General features: G+C 44.9%; 1 protein-coding gene across 1 annotated transcript in view; it reads right to left on the bottom strand.

Annotated features, from left to right (window-relative positions):
- Positions 1-14,841: 14,841 nt before the first annotated feature.
- The window catches only part of CLU (clusterin), a 39,065-nt gene continuing 33,108 nt past the window's right edge, over positions 14,842-20,798 (bottom strand). The window contains exons 8-9 of the mRNA XM_075341309.1: positions 15,168-15,334; positions 14,842-15,082 (exon numbers count right to left, since the gene is read on the bottom strand). Coding sequence (XP_075197424.1) covers positions 15,070-15,082; positions 15,168-15,334 — 180 coding nt within the window. The 3' untranslated portion in view covers positions 14,842-15,069. The remainder of the gene's footprint in view (positions 15,083-15,167; positions 15,335-20,798) is intronic.

Below are 20,798 nucleotides of genomic sequence, written 5' to 3'. Positions count from 1 at the left end.
CCGGGATCCCCGTACAGAGCAGCGGTGCTGCCCCCAACCTCACCACAAACCGTGGGTGGCGTCGCGGACAATATCCCTACACCAAACCACCCCATTCACTCACGGGCGAGGAGTGCCGCTCGAGCCCCCGGGATCCGGGCCACAGCTCGAGCCACTGACCGAGCGAGCAGCCACAGCAGCCGGACCCGAGCAGTGGGTGAGCGCAGCGTCCCCTCCCCGCCCACGACAACAGCGCGGGGACACTGGTATGGGTGTTACAATATTGTTATGGGAGCCTCGCTCTGACCCTGTTATGGCCTCATTCTGGCCTCGTCCTGACCTCACTCTGACCTCATCCTCGCCTCATTCTGATCTCATTCTGGCTTCATTCTGGTCTCGTTTTTGCCTCGTTCTGACCCCACTCTGGCCTTGTTATGACTTCGTCCTGGCTTCACTCTGGCCTCGTTATGGTCTCATTAGGGCCTCGTCCTACCCTCGCTCTGACATCATCTTGACTTCATTCTGGTGTCATTCTGGCCTCGTTTTGACTTCATTCTGGTCTCATTCTGGCTTCGTTCTGACTTCATTCTGGTCACATGCTGACCTCGTTCTGGCCTCATTATGGACTAGTGCTTGTCTCACCCTGGCTGCGTTATGGCCTAATTCAGGCCTTGTCCTGTCCTTGCTTTGGCCTCATCCTCGCCTCATTCTGATCTCATTCTGGCTTCATTCTGGCCTTGAGCTGGCCTCGTTTTGGCCTTGTTCTGACCTCACTCTGGCCTCGTTCTGGCTTCACTCTGGCCTTGTTCTGGCCTCATCCTGGCTTCACTCTGGCCTCATCCTCACCTCATTCTGATCTCATTCTGGCTTCATTCTGGCCTCGCTCTGTCCTCATTCTGGCCTCATCCTGGCTTTGCTCTGGCCTCATCCTTGCCCCATTCTGATCTCATTCTGTCTTCATTCTGGCCTCGCTCTGGCCTCATCCTTGGTTCATTCTGATCTCAATCTGGCCTCGTTCTGGCCTCATTATAGACTAGTGCTTGTCTCGTCCTCGCTTTATTATGGCCTCATCCTGGCTTCATTCTCGCCTCATTCTGATCTCATTCTGGCTTCATTCTGGCCTCGCTCTGTCCTCATTCTGGCCTCATCCTGGCTTTGCTCTGGCCTCATCCTTACCTTATTCTGATCTCATTCTGGCTTCATTCTGGCCTTGAGCTGGCCTCGTTCTGACCTCACTGTGGCCTCGTTCTGGTCTCATTCTGGACTCATTCTGACCTCGTTCTGGTCTAATGCTGGCCTCGTTCTGGCCTCGTTATAGATTAGTGCTTGTCTCATCCTCGCCTTATTATGGCCTCATCCTGGCCTCATCCTCGCCTCATTCTGATCTCATTCTGGCTTCATTCTGGCCTCGCTCTGTCCTCATTCTGGCCTCATCCTGGCTTTGCTCTGGCCTCATCCTTACCTTATTCTGATCTCATTCTGGCTTCATTCTGGCCTTGAGCTGGCCTCGTTCTGACCCTCACTATGGCCTCATTCTGGTCTTATTCTGGACTCATTCTGACCTCGTTCTGGTCTAATGCTGGCCTCGTTCTGGCCTCGTTATAGATTAGTGCTTGTCTCATCCTCGCCTTATTATGGCCTCATCCTGGCCTCATCCTCGCCTCATTCTGATCTCATTCTGGCTTCATTCTGGCCTTATCCTCGCTTCATTCTGATCTTATTCTGGCCTCGCTCTGGCCTCATCCTTGGCTCATTCTGATCTCAATCTGGCCTCGTTTTGACCTCGTTCTGATCTCACTCTGGCCTTGTTCTTACCTTGTCCTGGCTTCACTCTGGCTTCGCTCTGGTATCATTCTGGCCTTGTTCTCACCTCGTTCTGGTCTCGTTCTGACCTTGTTCTGGCCTCATTAATGACTAGTCCTGGCCTACTTTTGGCCTCGCTCCTCTGGCCTCATTCTGGCCTAGTGCTTGTCTCGTCCTGGCCTTGTCCTGGTTCTCATAGACTTGTGTTGAGCTCTTGTGAGGTAATTTGTGACATCCAGGCACTCAAAAAAGTTAATCACAAGATGGCGCAGTGGAAACGGAGCGGCAAGGAAAAAGCATGAAAACACTGGAGGGTGAGTATAAGATGCCGGGGGGCAGGAAACTAACAGTTAAAGCTCGGCTCCAGTGCTGAAACAAAACAAACCCTGGTGCGGGGATTCACAAACAATCCTGACAACCTCGGCCTCTTATTTGTAACGTGTCCGCAGCTCCAAGGGGAGCCTGCCTGATTATAACCGTCTAGCCTCCACACGCGCTGCCTCCACCCCTGGAGCCTCTCTTTTTTGCCAGTTCAGGCTCTGTTGTTGGGACAGTGACCAGTGCATGCTGGGAGAGAAGAATTAGTCACATGACAGAACTAAAGACACCCGGGGGTTAAACCTCTCTGGACCTTCCCTCCATATTGGATTGGAGAAATTTGGGTGATAAAGAATACGGCCCTGGGTACAGCAGCCACAAGACCACATGTTGTTCACCATTGTATGGTGGAATGTACAGAAGTATTACATGAAACTACACTATATGGCGGTATTATATAAGCTCATATGGCGCTATTACATAGGCTCTTGTTGTCAGTTTCATTTGCATATGGCATTAGTTGATTAATGGTATGGTTTAGGATATAGGGCATTATTTTCTTGGTGCTATATGGCAATATTGTGTAGTCTAATGTAGGTGGTATTATTTTCATTATGAATATATTTTTATATTGCTATTGTCACTGGTGACATCGTATGAAAGATTATCATAGTATTGTGCTGGGTCTTGAAGGCAATATTTGTATTCTATATATTATTTGGGCAGTAAATGGTGGCATTATTTTCATTGTATATGGCAGTATTCTTTGGACTATATTATTGTGACGTTGGCGTCTGTATGACAGTATAACTCTATGTGCGCACACTGCTGATTTGTTTCTCCAGCGAAAAGCGCACCTCTGGCCGAAAAACGCACCTACCTGAGGAAAAACAGGACCAATAAGGCATGCGTTCTTACTGCGTTTTGTTGCGGTTTTACTACGTTTTTGCATGCATTTTTGCCCTTGCTTTTTTTAACATTGTCACTGGCAAAGCGCAAGGAAAAATGCAGAAAATAAGTGACATGCGGCATCTTTTTGCTGCAGAAAATCTCTGTAAGGAAAAAAAGAAGCAACGTGCGAACAGCATTTCGGTTTTCTCATAGACTTTGCTGGGGAAGGACTGAATGAAGCTTATGAACACAAAATGCACCAATTCTGCACCAAAAACGCCGCAAACAACACAGCAAAAAAAGCAGTGTGCGCACAAGGCCTCATGAAAGCTTTTGTCAGATTTATCATTTTCATATCTATATATATAAAGCTGAGTGTATGTATGTATGACGGCCACATTTATAATCACAAACGTTTGCACAGACGCCTCATGTGACTCAGGGAACGTCATAGGCTATGTTTTCACGGGAAAATTTAACCCCTCGCTTTACAGTTATTCACTAAAAATACCTGCTTACATTAAAGCCAATGGAGCTGGGAGCTACAGGTCATTAATAGCAGCTGTGATTGGTTGCTATAGGAACAAAGACATTCCTAGTATAAGAAGCTTATGTGTGAGGTGATGTGATGTCAGTGGAGACAGACAGAGACAGAAAGACAGACTGAGAGAGAGAGACAGATAGAGAGAGAGGCAGAGAGCGACAGACAGGGAAAGAAACAGATGGGGAAAGAGACAGAAAGACAGAGACAGGCAGGGAAAGGGACAGGCAGGGAAAGAGACAGAAAGACAGAGACAGGCAGGGAAAGGGACAGACAGGGAAAGAGACAGAAAGACAGAGACAATGAAAGAGTAGACCTGGCTCAACTACCGAAATAGGGGTGCTCTGGAGAAAAATAGTCCAATAATAGAAAATGTAGCTCCGGCACACAACAAGAAAGAGAAAAAGAAAAGAGAAAGACAGAGACAGACAGGGAATGAAACAGACAGAGACAGACAGGGAAAGAGACAGACAGGGAAAGAGGCAGACAGACAGGGAAACAGACAGACAGGGAGAGAGACAGACAGACAGAGACATACAGGGAATGAAACGGACAGAGAGACAGGGAAAGAGACAGAGAGGGAAAGAGACAGACAGAGGCAGACAGACAGGGAAAGAGACAGGGTCAGACAGAGACAGACAGATAGGGAAAGAGACAGACAGGGAAAGAGGCAAACAACAGACAGTGAAAGAGACAGACAGAGGCAGACAGACAGGGAAAGAGACAGACAGTCAGACAGAGACAGACAGGGAAAGAGGCAGACAGACAGGGAAAGAGACAGGCAGGGAAAAAGACAGACAGAGAGACAGGGAAAGAGACAGACAGAGGCAGACAGGGAAAGAGACAGAGACACACAAACAGGGAAAGAGACAAACAGAGAGAGACAGACAGTCAGACAAATAGACAGAAATACAAACAGACAGAGAGAGACAGACAAAAATACATAGACAAACAGGGAAAGAGACAGACAGAGAGACAGAGAGAAGAAGACAGGCCAAGAGACAGACAGAGACAGACAGACAGACAGACAGACAGACAGAGACTGGGAGAGAGACAGAGAAAATGTGTGCAAGCCAAGACAATGGGGAAAAATTTGCAAAGTAACGAGTAACCTGAATGCGGTACTATTCGTGTGAGTAGTGAACAGTGCGGCTGTTATGGGGGGCTGTCTGATAATAACTTAAAGGAGTATCAGACAGTCAGGGTCCACCGTGCAAAGACTCTGCTGCAGACTATGGCAGAGTGCAATACCTCTGTTAACTCACAGAAGGATATAATAAGAAAGTAAAGCAATTCCTCCCTTACTTGGAGTGTGTGTGGAATGATCTCTGTTAATAATCACAGAGACAAAGGCAATGTGTGCGAAATGGCACCTACCTAGGTCCGCTCTTCTAGTGGTGCAAAAGAGACGAACAGCAGCGTAAGCCGCACAAAGCTCCTACCTGCGTTCGCTCCACTAGTGTGCGAGGACACGAACCACTAGATATGGCACCTGCCTAGGTCCGCTCTTCTAGTGGTGCAAAAGAGACGAACAGCAGCGTAAGCCGCACAAAGCTCCTACCTCTGTTCGCTCCCCTAGTGTGCGAGGATACGAACAACTGCCAGACGCAGTATAAGGAACGTTACCCTAGCGGCAACGTCCACCTACGAGTCGAACCACAAGGCCCAGCCAGACCATGTGCCTCAGGCACCTGCCTATGTCCGCTCCCCTAAGAGGTAAGGATACGGACAGCAGCCGAAGCTGTAAGGTATAAGAACGCTACCCTGCCGGTAGCGCTCACCTAGCATAGACAGAGAGATGCCTAGAGGGACGTGCACAGAGCGTCTACTCTCATGCATGAACCAAGAGGACTGAGCGCCGGGCGGCGTGTGTCAGGGTCTTATATAGACTCTGTGCCTCATCCAAGATGGAGGACACCAGAGCCAATCGGCTGCCAGAACGACAAGAGTGACGTCATGCTGGCCTATCACCGAGCAAGGCGTCACAAGCACATGACCAGCGACCAATCGGCATAGAAGGTGTCAGAGACATGTGACCACGTGTCAGCGATGATGTCACCCGCACATGTGCAATGGCTCCAAGATAGGACTTAGTCTCCAGCGCTCGCACATGTGCAGTAGCAAGAAATCTGGACTTAGTCTCCAGCGCTCGCACATGTGCAGTAGCAAGAAATCTGGACTTAGTCTCCAGCGCTCGCACATGTGCAGTAGCAAGAAATCTGGACATAGTCTCCAGTGCTCGCACATGTGCAGTAGCAAGAAATCTGGACATAGTCTCCAGTGCTCGCAGCAACCGTAACAGCGGCATTCAGGTTACTTGTTACATTGCGAGTTTTCCCCAGTGACTTGCACTGCACACACTATTTGGAACGAATAAGCGAATATTAGACAGTACTTGTTATGAGTATAGCGAGTACAAATAATTAGGTACTTGCTCAACTCTAATTATATATCATTTGGGCATTACACGGTGGTATTACATGGGATGTATACGGCAGTATTTTCTTGAGGAGATACTATATAGTAGTAGTGTGTGTAGCTGTATGGCAGTGTTATGTAGGCAGCTTCATTTGCACACTATTATTTTGGCACAATATGGTTGCATTATCTTGGATGTAAAGCTTACAGCCATATTTTCTTCGCTCTATATGGCGGCACTGTGTAAACTGACAGTCTGGGCTCCAGAGGTGTCTTCTTCTCTTTGTAGTTTCTTCTGTATTTCGCAGTCTTCCTCGGTATTTGTGTCCTCCGTCTGAATGCCGGTGGCCTTTTCACAAATTCTGCTCCTCTCCTATCACTCTGCCAGATCCGAGCTCAGGTTCCCGGAGCCCCAGCGTTGTGTGAAGCCCGGACCGAGGCGCGAGGTGTAACGTTTCCTCCTCACAAACTGTTTGGCCAAAACTTGGAAATAAGATCTGAGAAGTGTCCAAGGAGCCTTTGTCACAATACAGAGATTTCCTTGCACCTTGAAGAGCTGATGTGTAAATACTGGAACCCAATCCCCCGTCTCCCGCCTCGGCCGGTCCTGATTTTATCTTCACGCCCCAGTTCCAAATATTTTTACGCCTCTTAACTCCAAAAACAACTGGAAAATACAAATCTGACTCATCTGTAATGTCCGGGACTATCCTCTCCTGTCAGTCCTCAGCCTCTGACACCAGTAATGGCTGCCCGCACCCATGAGGGGCAAAGAATGAAAACCTCCCCCATTCCAGACCTCGTGTGTCAGTCTTCACTGCACATCCCGGCCTTGTATTCATGAGCCAAGAGGCACAGGATGAGGTGACAACAACGGCCGATATTGAATGCGGAGGCTCCCCATTGCGGCACTATTATGTGGGCACTATATGGCGGTGATTTGTTCACAACGTATGAATAACAAGTCACATATCCTAAAACATTCAATCTATGCCAAGTACAGTTAGGTCCAGAAATCTTTGGACAGTGACACAATTTTGGCGAGTTGGGCTCTGCATGCCTCCACATTGGATTTGAAATGAAACCTCTACAACAGAATTCAAGTGCAGATTGTAACGTTTAATTTGAAGGTTTGAACAAAAATATCTGATAGAAATTGTAGGAATTGTACACATTTCTTTACAAACACTCCACATTTTAGGAGGTCAAAAGTAATTGGACAAATAAACCAAACCCAAACAAAATATTTTTATTTTCAATATTTTGTTGCGAATCCTTTGGAGGCAATCACTGCCTTAAGTCTGGAACCCATGGACATCACCAAACGCTGGGTTTCCTCCTTCTTAATGCTTTGCCAGGCCTTTACAGCCGCAGCCTTCAGGTCTTGCTTGTTTGTAGGTCTTTCCATCTTAAGTCTGGATTTGAGCAAGTGAAATGCATGCTCAATTGGGTTAAGATCTGGTGATTGACTTGGCCATTGCAGAATGTTCCACTTTTTTGCACTCATGAACTCCTGGGTAGCTTTGGCTGTATGCTTGGGGTCATTGTCCATCTGTACTATGAAGCGCCGTCCGATCAACTTTGCGGCGTTTGGCTGAATCTGGGCTGAAAGTATATCCCGGTACACTTCAGAATTCATCCGGCTACTCTTGTCTGCTGTTATGTCATCAATAAACACAAGTGACCCAGTGCCATTGAAAGCCATGCATGCCCATGCCATCACGTTGCCTCCACCATGTTTTACAGAGGATGTGGTGTGCCTTGGATCATGTGCCGTTCCCTTTCTTCTCCAAACTTTTTTCTTCCCATCATTCTGGTACAGGTTGATCTTGGTCTCATCTGTCCATAGAATACTTTTCCAGAACTGAGCTGGCTTCATGAGGTGTTTTTCAGCAAATTTAACTCTGGCCTGTCTATTTTTGGAATTGATGAATGGTTTGCATCTAGATGTGAACCCTTTGTATTTACTTTCATGGAGTCTTCTCTTTACTGTTGACTTAGAGACAGATACACCTACTTCACTGAGAGTGTTCTGGACTTCAGTTGATGTTGTGAACGGGATCTTCTTCACCAAAGAAAGTATGCGGCGATCATCCACCACTGTTGTCATCCGTGGACGCCCAGGCCTTTTTGAGTTCCCAAGCTCACCAGTCAATTGCTTTTTTCTCAGAATGTACCCGACTGTTGATTTTGCTACTCCAAGCATGTCTGCTGTCTCTCTGATGGATTTTTTCTTTTTTTCAGCCTCAGGATGTTCTGCTTCACCTCAATTGAGAGTTCCTTAGACCGCATGTTGTCTGGTCACAGCAACAGCTTCCAAATGCAAAACCACACACCTGTAATCAACCCCAGACCTTTTAACTACTTCATTGATTACAGGTTAACGAGGGAGACGCCTTCAGAGTTAATTGCAGCCCTTAGAGTCCCTTGTCCAATTACTTTTGGTCCCTTGAAAAAGAGGAGGCTATGCACTACAGAGCTATGATTCCTAAACCCTTTCTCCGATTTGGATGTGAAAACTCTCATATTGCAGCTGGGAGTGTGCACTTTCAGCCCATATTATATATAGAATTGTATTTCTGAACATGTTTTTGTAAACAGCTAAAATAACAAAACTTGTGTCACTGTCCAAATATTTCTGGCCCTGACTGTATATTAAAGCAGCAAAGTAGTATGAGACATTTTTGTTTGAACCCTTTTATTGACTTGTATTACGGCACTATTACGTGGGAACTGTTTGGCACTACTATTTACTATTTTATTGTCCTATTATTTAGGCATCATATGGCAGTATTAAAGCGCACCAATCGCCAGGATTTTCCTATATAACCTAAAGCAAGTGCTATACTGGCACTATCAGGCTGAGTCTATGCATACCTTTAGTTGTCAGCTCGGATGTATAGGTTTTGAAACACAAGAAAGTAAAGTTTGTAAAATGAGCAGCTTTTTGATTGGCAGCAGCTGCCGATAAGCTGATAGCTGGGGTGGATATTCATACTGATTCCTGCCCCCTGCCCGTCCATTTATGCTAATTATATTATAGAATTGTTTACTAAGTGACTAGAAGGACCTGTGCTGATGTCATACCCATGTGACCAGAAGGGGAGGGGCCTCAGCTAACCCTTATGGATTCCGCGTTTGACACATTTTTCCTGGGGTTTAAGACAGTTTTATATGTTCATGTAATAGCAGTAGGATGTACATTCTATACAATAAAAATATGTTGGAGTGGTACTGTGCGATTATGTGATGCCCTGGCGGCGCCAGGTGGTCACACATAGTACTACACCCCATGTAACACCTTCCCTCAAAGGGTTACACCAAAGCCAACCTAAGATCCTAGTCACCCCCCGCAGCGTAGGACAGACACACCAGTGGGCGGGACCAAAGCGGATGGAGAACGCCCACCCAGGGGTCTAGAGAACCTGGGCGGGAAAACAGTTAGTTAAGTCTAGGAGGAGGAGAAGTGGAGTAGTAGTGGAGGAGTGAAGGAGTCCAGTGACAGTCGGTCAAAAGGGAAAGTTAGAGAGAGTGACGCCTTGGTTAGAGCCCAGCGTACTGGCTAGGTGGCAGACGGTGGTCCGTGTCAGTCAGGAGACGGGAAGACGGCTGCGGAGATCCGAGGTGGATCGGGGCAGGGTTGGAGCCCGCCGGTACCGACACCGGAGAACCGAACCGGAAACCGTGCACAGAGGGGGTAACTGGACCCTGAAACGAGGACCTGGAACAGCCAGCAACGCTAATTCATCGGTTGAGGACAGGATCATAGACCCTGTCCCACCCAAAGTCCCTAAGGAAGACAACCACCCACAGAGAGGGATAGGGCATCCGCAATAGTCTGAGAGATCCCACGGGTCAGCGTCTGAGGGCAAGGCTCCCACCCGTAGTTCTGGGAGCGGACTCCCATGTTCCAAGCCGGGCAGTCTTGGTAGAACTACAAACAGTGCAGAGGAAAGTGACACAGACCATCAGCCCGGGTGAGGGACCAGAATACACCCGGACGCGGCGGCCGGCCACTGACACTTTGGTTTACCAATTGGGCTCGTGTGGAATTATTCTAACAGTGAGTAAATCAACCTCACCCGGTCCGTCCAGGCGCGCCGATCCCTGCAGTCACCATTCCAAGCACAGAGACACTGGGCCCCGGGGCATCCATCCCTACCCACAGAGGGGTTAACAACTTGCTGCCCGACCATCTCCCCCGGGTGCTCCCTAACAGCAGCGGTGGTGTCACATCTCACCACACACCGTGGGTGGCATTTTACCACCCCGCGCTCGGCTGCAGTCGAACCGCTCGGATCCGGGCTCGTATGTAGGTGGCTCGAGCGCCTCCAGACCGGGAGTCACTTCGCTCTGAAAGGGGCTGGCGCTTTGAGGGGGGTTAGGGTTACGGCCGAGGCCGTGGTTTTTGATTTGAGTTCGTGACGCCACCCACGGGTTGTGGAGACTGTGGACACCACAGCTGCTGTTTACTAGGCACCCAGGGGAGATGTTGCGCAGCAAAGGTGTTAACCCGTCCGTGGGCAGGGGTGATGGTCCCGGGGCCCATTGGGGATGGTATGAGGGTGCTTGGCGGTACAGGGCGGTGCAGGGCGGTGCGTGGCCCGAGGGCACAGTGGTACTCACTATTACAGATGCACAAGAGTCTCTGGTAAACCAAAAAGATGGTGGTCGGTGCCCACAGCCGGCTGCGTCTGATCCCCCAGTCGGGTTGGTGGTCTCCAACGTTCTCCTGCACCTTCTGTGTAGCTGTGGACAGCCCGTGCTTCAGTAACGGGAGTCTGCTCCCCAGCGTTGTGTGTGTCGGGAGAGCCCGTTTGCCCGCAGACGCTGGCCCGTGGGATCTCTAAGCCTGAGCGGTGGCTTTTTATCCCCCTCGGTGGGCTGTTGTCTTCAGTCAGGACTTGGGTGGGAAAGGACCTATAGTCCAGACCTCAATCAGTTAATTAACTGGGTCCACTGATTTCTGGACTGAGTTTCAGGGTCTGAGTACCCCCCTTTGTGCTCCGGTTTCCAGTCGGTTCCCCGGTTCGGTACCGGCGGGCCACTACCCTGCCCCGGTCCCTTATGGTTCCACCGAGCCGTCTTCCCGGCTACTGCAGGCTGAGGCCACCGTATGCCTCGTAGCCAGAGGTGACTGGGCTCCGACCCAGACACCTGGTGTTAGACTGCGGCAGACCTGGGCACTTGAACTTCACTACACTACACTTCAAAACTGAACTCTAACTGACTGTGTTTTCCTGCCTCAGGACCTGTGAACTCCTCGGTGGGCGTGTCCAACCACCTGGGCACGCCCCCTGGTGTGAACATCAAACCCTGAGGGAGGTGACTAGGGTTTTAAGGGTGGCTAATGACACCTTTTTAGGGGATGGGTGTTGTGCAAGGGCCTACCTGTGACTACCTGGCTAGTCCAGGGCGTCACAGCATCACGATAACATAGACTCAAATCCCCATAAATATAAGTCCCCTTTTATTCGGAGTGTCCGCAAGACCCCCGGGTCCGGAGACCACTCGAGCCACACAGCGGGTCCGGATCCGAGCAGCACTGCTGCTGGCACGGGGGCAGCACACCTCTATTATTTAAGCATTATACAGCAGCAATATGTATTCAATCTATGATCTAATTTTCTCAAAAATATAAGGCAGTATTATATACAGTATTCACTCTATGACAGATATGAGTAAAGGATCCTAGTGCAGAGGTCACATCAATAGCCATGGTTGCGGGACAAGAATCCCCTGCCAATCCTTTACTTCTAAAACCTCCTTGGGCTCACAGGGAGCAGGAGGCTCGCAGGAAGCAGGAGGCTCGCAGGAAGCAGGAGGCTCGCAGCGGGTAGGAAGTTTGCAGGGAGTAGGAGGCTCACATGGGAGAAGGAGGCTCACAGGGGGTAAGAGGCTCACAAGGGGGTAGGAGGCTCACAGGGGAGTAGGAGGCTCACGGGGAAGGAGGCTCACAGGGGAGTAGGAGGCTCACAGCGGGTAGGAAGTTTGCAGGGGGTAGGAGGCTCACATGGGAGAAGGAGGCTCACAGGGGGTAGGAGGCTCACAAGGGAGTAGGAGGTTCAAAGGGGGCAGGAGGCTTACAAGAGGGTAGGAGTCTCACGGGGGTAGGAGGCTCACAGGAGAATAGGAGGCTCACAGAGGTGTAGGAGGCTTGCAGGGCATAGGAGGCTCACAGAAGGTATGTGACTCACCCACCCCAGGGCTTTGGGACACCTGGGGTCCGGGGGTAGTCAGTGGTGGCGGGGTCCGACTCCGTGACCCTGGCGGGGTCAACTAATATGGCAGTTGTGGGGGTGGTAACTTTAATTACGGTTTGTGGAAATATTCGTGACGCCACCTGTGGATTGCGGCTATGGAGCCGCCGCTGCTGGATGGGACCTCCAGGGCTGATGTAATGGCAGCTGGGATGGTCCTGCTCCCCACAGGTGGAGCGGTGCCCCGGGGCAGCCGTTGGTGCTTATTAAAGTCTATGATGCTTTGTGGATGGTGCAGGGCGAAATAAAGGAGGCAACACCAGGGGGTGCAGTTTCAAGGTCTTTTACTCACTGTTCAGTAGCTGCAGACAACCGGTTGCCCACTGGTGTGCTGGGATCTCCTGTCAGGGAGCTCCGCTGATCCCGGGTAGTTCTTAAAGTAAATGCCGGTGCACCCCTCTGTTGTGTCTCCTTCCTAGACTGAATTCAAAGCCTTGACCTTCATAGATAAACTCGTCTCGGCCTCCACCATAGGGTCTGGTCAAGAAGGCTTGCCTGGATGGAATCTTGCCCTCTTCCCAGGGGATCTACGGTGGGTTGTGGCCCGGGGCGCTTGCAACCACCCTGGGCCTTCGGTGTTTACTTTGGGAATGTCTTTCTTTCCTTGGTTTCTAGGGACTGTCCCCGAATGCAGCCTGATCCCTCCACCCAATGTCCTAGTGGAACAGGCCACGAGCTTGAAAGCCTTCCGTGGCCCTGGAATCCTTTCTTCACAGTCTGTGGTGTCACCTGGGCCCCAGGGTCTCCACCAGGAAGCGTCACTTTCTGTTGCATCAACCTCTCTCTCCTTCCAACTCCTCACTCTCCAACTCTCCACTTCTCACTTCAGTCTCTACTAACTTATCTCCAACCAACTGAACTTGAACTTCCTGTATCTGCTCTTTCTTTCTGTTGGCTCCTCCCACTTTCCCTGTTGCTAGGCTCCACCCTATGGGAGAAGAGATGGTTCTTACGGCCCCCCAGCATGCAGCATGGGGGGTAGCTGCCACTATCTCCGGTCCCAAAATATACCTAACAATAGGTGTAGTGTGAATTTGCCTGTGAACCGGCATTTTCCCTTGTCCTTACCCAGGATGGGACATCACACCTCTGGCTGAGGTGCAATGTCTCTGTGGCGATGGAAGCCTCAGGGGCACCACATATGATACTCGCTGTGGAGAGGAGGCTCACAGGGGCAGGACTCTTTCAGGCTGTCTTGTAGAAGGCTCGATGGGTGTAGAAGACTCACGGGGAAGAGAAGGCTCATGGGGGGAGGAGGCTTACAGGGGGGCAACAGCCTTGCAGGAAGCAGGAGACTCACAGAGGGAAGGAGGCTCGCAGGGGGTAGGACATTCCTAGATGATTGGAGGCTTGCAGGTGGTAGGAGGCTTGCAAGGGACAAGAGGCTCATAGAGGGTAGGAGGCTAACAGGGGATAGAAGGTTCACAGGGAGCAGAAAGCTTGCAAGGGGTAGGAGGCTCGCAGGGGGTAGGAGGCTCACAAAGGGAAGAAGACTCACGGCAGGTAGGAGGTTTAAAAAGGGTAGGAGTCTTGCAGGGAGCAGAAGACTCGCAGGGGGTAGGAGGCTCACAAGGGGTAGGAGACTCGCAGCATGTAGGAGGTTCACAGAGGGGAGGAGGCTTGCAGGGAGCAGAAGGCTTACAGGAGTTAGGAGGCTCATAGGGGGAGAGAAGGCTCACTAGAGGAGGACACTCACATGGGGAGGATGCTCACAGGTGGTAGGAGGCTCACAGGGGGTAGGAGGCTCACAGGGGAGAGGAGGCTCACCAGGGGAGGCGAGTCACAGGGGGTAAGAGACTTGAAGGAGGTGGGAGGCTTGCAGGGGTAAGGTGGCACCAGATGAATAGGACAAAGACAAGTGTGTCCTGCCTACAGTAAGGCATGATGGTGGAGAATCATGGTTTGGGTACACGAGTGCTGCTGGCTGTTGGGGCTACAGATCATTGAGGGAACTATGAGTGCCAACATGTCCGGTGACACTGAAGCAAAGTATGGTCCCCTCCCTCCATATTCCAAAATGATAATGACCCCAAAGACCTCCAAGACCCCCACTGCCTCGCTACAAACACTGTGGGTGAAGGTGCTGGACTGGCCAAGTGTCTCCAGACCTAAACTCTATGGAGCATCTATGGGGCCTCCTCAAAGGGAAGGTGGAGGAGCGCAAGATCTGTAACATCCACCAGCTCCGTGATGTCGTCATGGAGGATGGAAAAGGATCCAGTGGCTCCTATGAAGATGTAGTGACCTACAGGCCCAAGAGAGGTATGACCGTGCTGGAAATAATGGCGGCCAGAAAAGATATTCGCAAATTTGTCCATTTTCACGTAGGAGTGTAATCACGTCTGTAGCCATCGGTGTAGACATTAACGGTTGTGTTGAGTTATTTCCATTGTTATACAAGCTGCGCACTGACACCGCACATTGTATCACAGGGTCAGACCTGCAGTGTTGTCCCAGGAAAAGATATAATAAAAAATTACAAAAAAGTGTGGGGTGTACTCACTTTTGTGATATACTGTGTTCTTTTTAAAGGGGCCCTAGCACTTCATCATCTCATAGAATTTACAAAGGGCCAGTAATACAATGCTGATATACAGTGTATACCAAGATAATGGATGACACCGCACACCCTAAAGGTTAAAGGTCTTTTATTTTTATTTTTTTTTACATTTTTGGTCCCTACAAAAAAAGCAGCAAAATGTTAGATCCAGTAGTAATAATATAACAGTAGTAAAATGTAATAGTGCTGCGCGGGAAGCGCTAGAGACGATCGCCCGGGATCGGGAGCAGAAGTGGTGACGGCTGATATCTACTGGGAGGAGGAGGTCGAGGCCTCACCGGTCACTGTGCGCTCCGAAATCAGGCGGCCTCACTGCGGAGAGGGAGGAAAGCAGCAATCACACCAATATTCTGTTACATTGTATGGTGAGTATCAGACATCATGAAATAAACCTCACATGACTTCCTTCTTGAATCTCTTCAAAGCTTCATCAGCTACAAGCTCTGCGAACTTAGGATCCTCTATGCGGATATCACCAGGAACAGTGAAGGTAAAAGGGTCCGAATCAAAAAGAATCACTGTTACCGTGGTCTCAGAAGGCTCCGCTCCACTGCTGGAGTATGCCTGGAGGGAAGGAAGAGTATACAAATATGTAAACCTGACCCAGTATATACGACTATAACTACTATAATACTGCCCCTATATACAAGAATATAGCTACTATAATACTGCCCCTATATACAAGAATATAACTACTATAATACTGCCCCCTATGTACAAGAATATAACTACTATAATACTGCCCCTATGTACAAGAATATAACTACTATAATACTGCCCCTATGTACAAGACTATAACTACTATAATACTGCCCCCTATGTACAAGAATATAACTACTATAATACTGCCCCTATGTACAAGAATATAACTACTATAATACTGCTCCTATGTACAAGAATATAACTACTACAATACTGCCCCTATGTACAAGAATATAGCTACTATAATACTGCCCCTATATACAAGAATATAACTACTATAATACTGCCCCCTATGTACAAGAATATAACTACTATAATACTGCCCCTATGTACAAGACTATAACTACTATAATACTGCCCCTATGTACAAGAATATAACTACTATAATACTGCCCCTATATACAAGAATATAACTACTATAATACTGCCCCTATGTACAAGAATATAACTACTATAATACTGCCCCTATGTACAAGAATATAACTACTATAATACTGCCCCTATATACAAGAATATAACTACTATAATACTGCCCCTATGTACAAGAATATAACTACTATAATACTGCTCCTATGTACAAGAATATAACTACTATAATACTGCTCCTATGTACAAGAATATAACTACTATAATACTGCCCCTATGTACAAGAATATAACTACTATAATACTGCCCCTATGTACAAGACTATAACTACTATAATACTGCTCCTATGTACAAGAATATAACTACTACAATACTGCCCCTATGTACAAGAATATAACTACTATAATACTGCCCCTATGTACAAAAATATAACTACTATAATACTGCCCCTATGTACAAGAATATAACAACTATAATACTGCCCCTATGTACAAGAATATAACTACTATAATACTGCCCCTATGTACAAGACTATAACTACTATAATACTGCCCCTATGTACAAGAATATAACTACTATAATACTGCCCCCTATGTACAAGAATATAACTACTATAATACTGCCCCCTATGTACAAGAATATAACTACTATAATACTGCCCCTATATACAAGAATATAACTACTATAATACTGCCCACTATGTACAAGAATATAACTACTATAATACTGCTCCTATGTACAAGAATATAACTACTATAACACTGCCCCTATGTACAAGAATATAACTACTATAATACTGCCCCTATGTACAAGAATATAACTACTATAATACTGCCCCTATGTACAAGAATATAACTACTATAATACTGCCTCCTATATACAAGAATATAACTACTATAATACTGCCCCTATGTACAAGAATATAACTACTATAATACTACCCCCTATGTACAAGAAAATAACTACTATAATACTGCCCCTATATACAAGAATATAACTACTATAATACTGCTCCTATGTACAAGAATATAACTACTATAATACTGCTCCTATGTACAAGAATATAACTACTATAATACTGCTCCCTATGTACAAGAATATAACTACTATAATACTACCCCCTATGTACAAGAAAATAACTACTATAATACTGCCCCCTACGTACAAGAATATAACTACTATAATACTGCCCACTATGTACAAGAATATAACTACTATAATACTGCCCCCTTTATACAAGAATATAACTACTATAATACTGCCCCCTATATACAAGAATATAACTGCTATAATACTGACCCTATGTACAAGAATATAACTACAATAATACTGCCCCCTACGTACAAGAATATAACTACTATAATACTGCCCCTATGTACAAGAATATAACTACTATAATACTGCCTTCTATATACAAGAATATAACTACTATAATACTGCTCCTATGTACAAGAATATAACTGCTATAATACTGCCCCCTATGTTCAAGAATATAACTACTATAGTATTGCTCCTATGTACAAGAATATAACTACTATAATACTGCCCCTATATACAAGAATATAACTACTATAATACTGCCTCTATGTACAAGAATATAACTACTATAGTATTGCTCCTATGTACAAGAATATAACTACTATAATACTGCCCCTATATACAAGAATATAACTACTATAATACTGCTCCTATGTACAAGAATATAACTACTATAATACTGCCCCCTATGTACAAGAATATAACTACTATAATACTGCCCCCTATATACAAAAATATAAAAACTATAATACTGCCCCTATATACAGGAATATAACTGCTATAATACTACCCCTATGTACAAGAATATAACTACTATAATACTGCCCCTATGTACAAGAATATAACTACTATAATACTGCCCCTATATACAAGAATATAACTACTATAATAGCTGCCCCTATGTACAAGAATATAACTACTATAATACTGCCCTCTATGTACAAGAATATAACTACTATAATACTGCCCCTATATACAAGAATATAACTGCTATAATACTGCCCCTATGTACAAGAATATAACTACTATAATACTGCCCCTATGTACAAGAATATAACTACTATAATACTGCCCCTATGTACAAGAATATAACTACTATAATACTGCCCCCTATATACAAGAATATAACTACTATAATACTGCCCCTATGTACAAGAATATAACTACTATAATACTGCCCCTATGTACAAGAATATAACTACTATAATACTGCCCCCTATGTACAAGAATATAACTACTATAATACTGCTCCTATGTACAAGAATATGACTACTATAGTACTGCTCCTATGTACAAGAAAATAACTACTATAATACTGCCCCTGTATACAAGAATATAACTACTATATTACTGCTCCTATGTACAAGAATATAACTACTATAATACTGCTCCTATGTACAAGAATATAACTACTATAGTATTGCTCCTATGTATAAGAATATAACTACTATAATACTGCCCCTATATACAAGAATATAACTACTATAATACTGCTCCTATGTACAAGAATATAACTACTATAATACTGCCCCTATGTACAAGAATATAACTACTATAATACTGCCCCCTATATACAAGAATATAACTACTATAATACTGCCCCTATGTACAAGAATATAACTACTATAATACTGCCCCCTATGTACAAGAATATAACTACTATAATACTGCCCCCTATGTACAAGAATATAACTACTATAATACTGCTCCTATGTACAAGAATATAACTACTATAGTAATGCTCCTATGTACAAGAATATAACTACTATAATACTGCCCCCTATGTACAAGAATATAACTACTATAATACTGCCCCTATATACAAGAATATAACTACTATAATACTGCCCCTATGTACAAGAATATAACTACTATAATACTGCCTTCTATATACAAGAATATAACTACTATAATACTGCCCCTATGTACAAGAATATAACTACTATAATACTGCTCCTATGTACAAGAATATAACTGCTATAATACTGCTCCTATGTACAAGAATATAACTACTATAATACTGCCCCTATGTACAAGAATATAACTACTATAATGCTGCCCCCTATGTACAAGAATATAACTACTATAATACTGCCCGTTGTACAAGAATATAACTACTATAATACTGCCCCTATATACAAGAATATAACTACTATAATACTGCTCCCTATATACAAGAATATAACTACTATAATACTGCCCCTATGTACAAGAATATAACTACTATAATACTGCCCCTATGTACAAGAATATAACTACTATAATACTGCTCCTATGTACAAGAATATAACTACTATAATACTGCCCCCCTATGTACAAGAATATAACTACTATAATACTGCCCCTTTATACAAGAATATAACTACTATAATACTGCCCCTATGTACAAGAATATAACTACTATAATACTGCTCCTATGTACAAGAATATAACTACTATAATACTGCCCCCCTATGTACAAGAATATAACTACTATAATACTGCCCCTTTATACAAGAATATAACTACTATAAAACTGCCCCCTATGTACAAGAATATAACTACTATAATACTGCTCCTATGTACAAGAATATAACTACTATAGTACTGCTCCTATGTACAAGAATATAACTACTATAATACTGCCCCTATATACAAGAATATAACTACAATAATACTGCCCCTATGTACAAGAATATAACTACTATAATACTGCCCCTTTATACAAGAATATAACTACTATAATACTGCCCCTATGTACAAGAATATAACTACTATAATACTGCTCCTATGTACAAGAATATAACTACTATAATACTGCCCCCCTATGTACAAGAATATAACTACTATAATACTGCCCCTTTATACAAGAATATAACTACTATAAAACTGCCCCCTATGTACAAGAATATAACTACTATAATACTGCTCCTATGTACAAGAATATAACTACTATAGTACTGCTCCTATGTACAAGAATATAACTACTATAATACTGCCCCTATATACAAGAATATAACTACAATAATACTGCCCCTATGTACAAGAATATAACTACTATAATACTGCTCCTATGTAAAAGAATATAACTACTATAGTATTGCTCCTATGTACAAGAATATAACTACTATAATACTGCCCCTATATACAAGAATATAACTACTATAATACTGCTCCTATGTACAAGAATATAACTACTATAATACTGCCCCCTATGTACAAGAATATAACTACTATAATACTGCCCCCTATATACAAGAATATAACTACTATAATACTGCCCCTATGTACAAGAATATAACTACTATAATACTGCCCCTATGTACAAGAATATAACTACTATAATACTGCTCCCTATATACAAGAATATAACTACTATAATACTGCCCCTATGTACAAGAATATAACTACTATAATACTGCCCCTATGTACAAGAATATAACTACTATAATACTGCCCCTATATACAAGAATATAACTGCTATAATACTGCTCCTATGTACAAGAATATAACTACTATAATACTGCCCCTATATACAAGAATATAACTACTATAATACTGCCCCTATGTACAAGAATATAACTACTATAATGCTGCCCCCTATGTACAAGAATATAACTACTATAATACTGCTCCTATGTACAAGAATATAACTACTATAGTACTGCTCCTATGTACAAGAATATAACTACTATAATACTGCCCCTATATACAAGAATATAACTACAATAATACTGCCCCTATGTACAAGAATATAACTACTATAATACTGCTCCTATGTAAAAGAATATAACTACTATAGTATTGCTCCTATGTACAAGAATATAACTACTATAATACTGCCCCTATATACAAGAATATAACTACTATAATACTGCCCCTATGTACAAGAATATAACTACTATAATACTGCCCCCTATGTACAAGAATATAACTACTATAA

Source organism: Anomaloglossus baeobatrachus, chromosome 3 (genome assembly GCF_048569485.1).
Source record: "Anomaloglossus baeobatrachus isolate aAnoBae1 chromosome 3, aAnoBae1.hap1, whole genome shotgun sequence".
Taxonomy (NCBI): Eukaryota; Metazoa; Chordata; class Amphibia; order Anura; family Aromobatidae; genus Anomaloglossus; species Anomaloglossus baeobatrachus.
The sequence above is the reverse complement of the archived record's forward strand: the minus strand, read 5'-3'. Positions and strand labels throughout refer to the sequence as shown.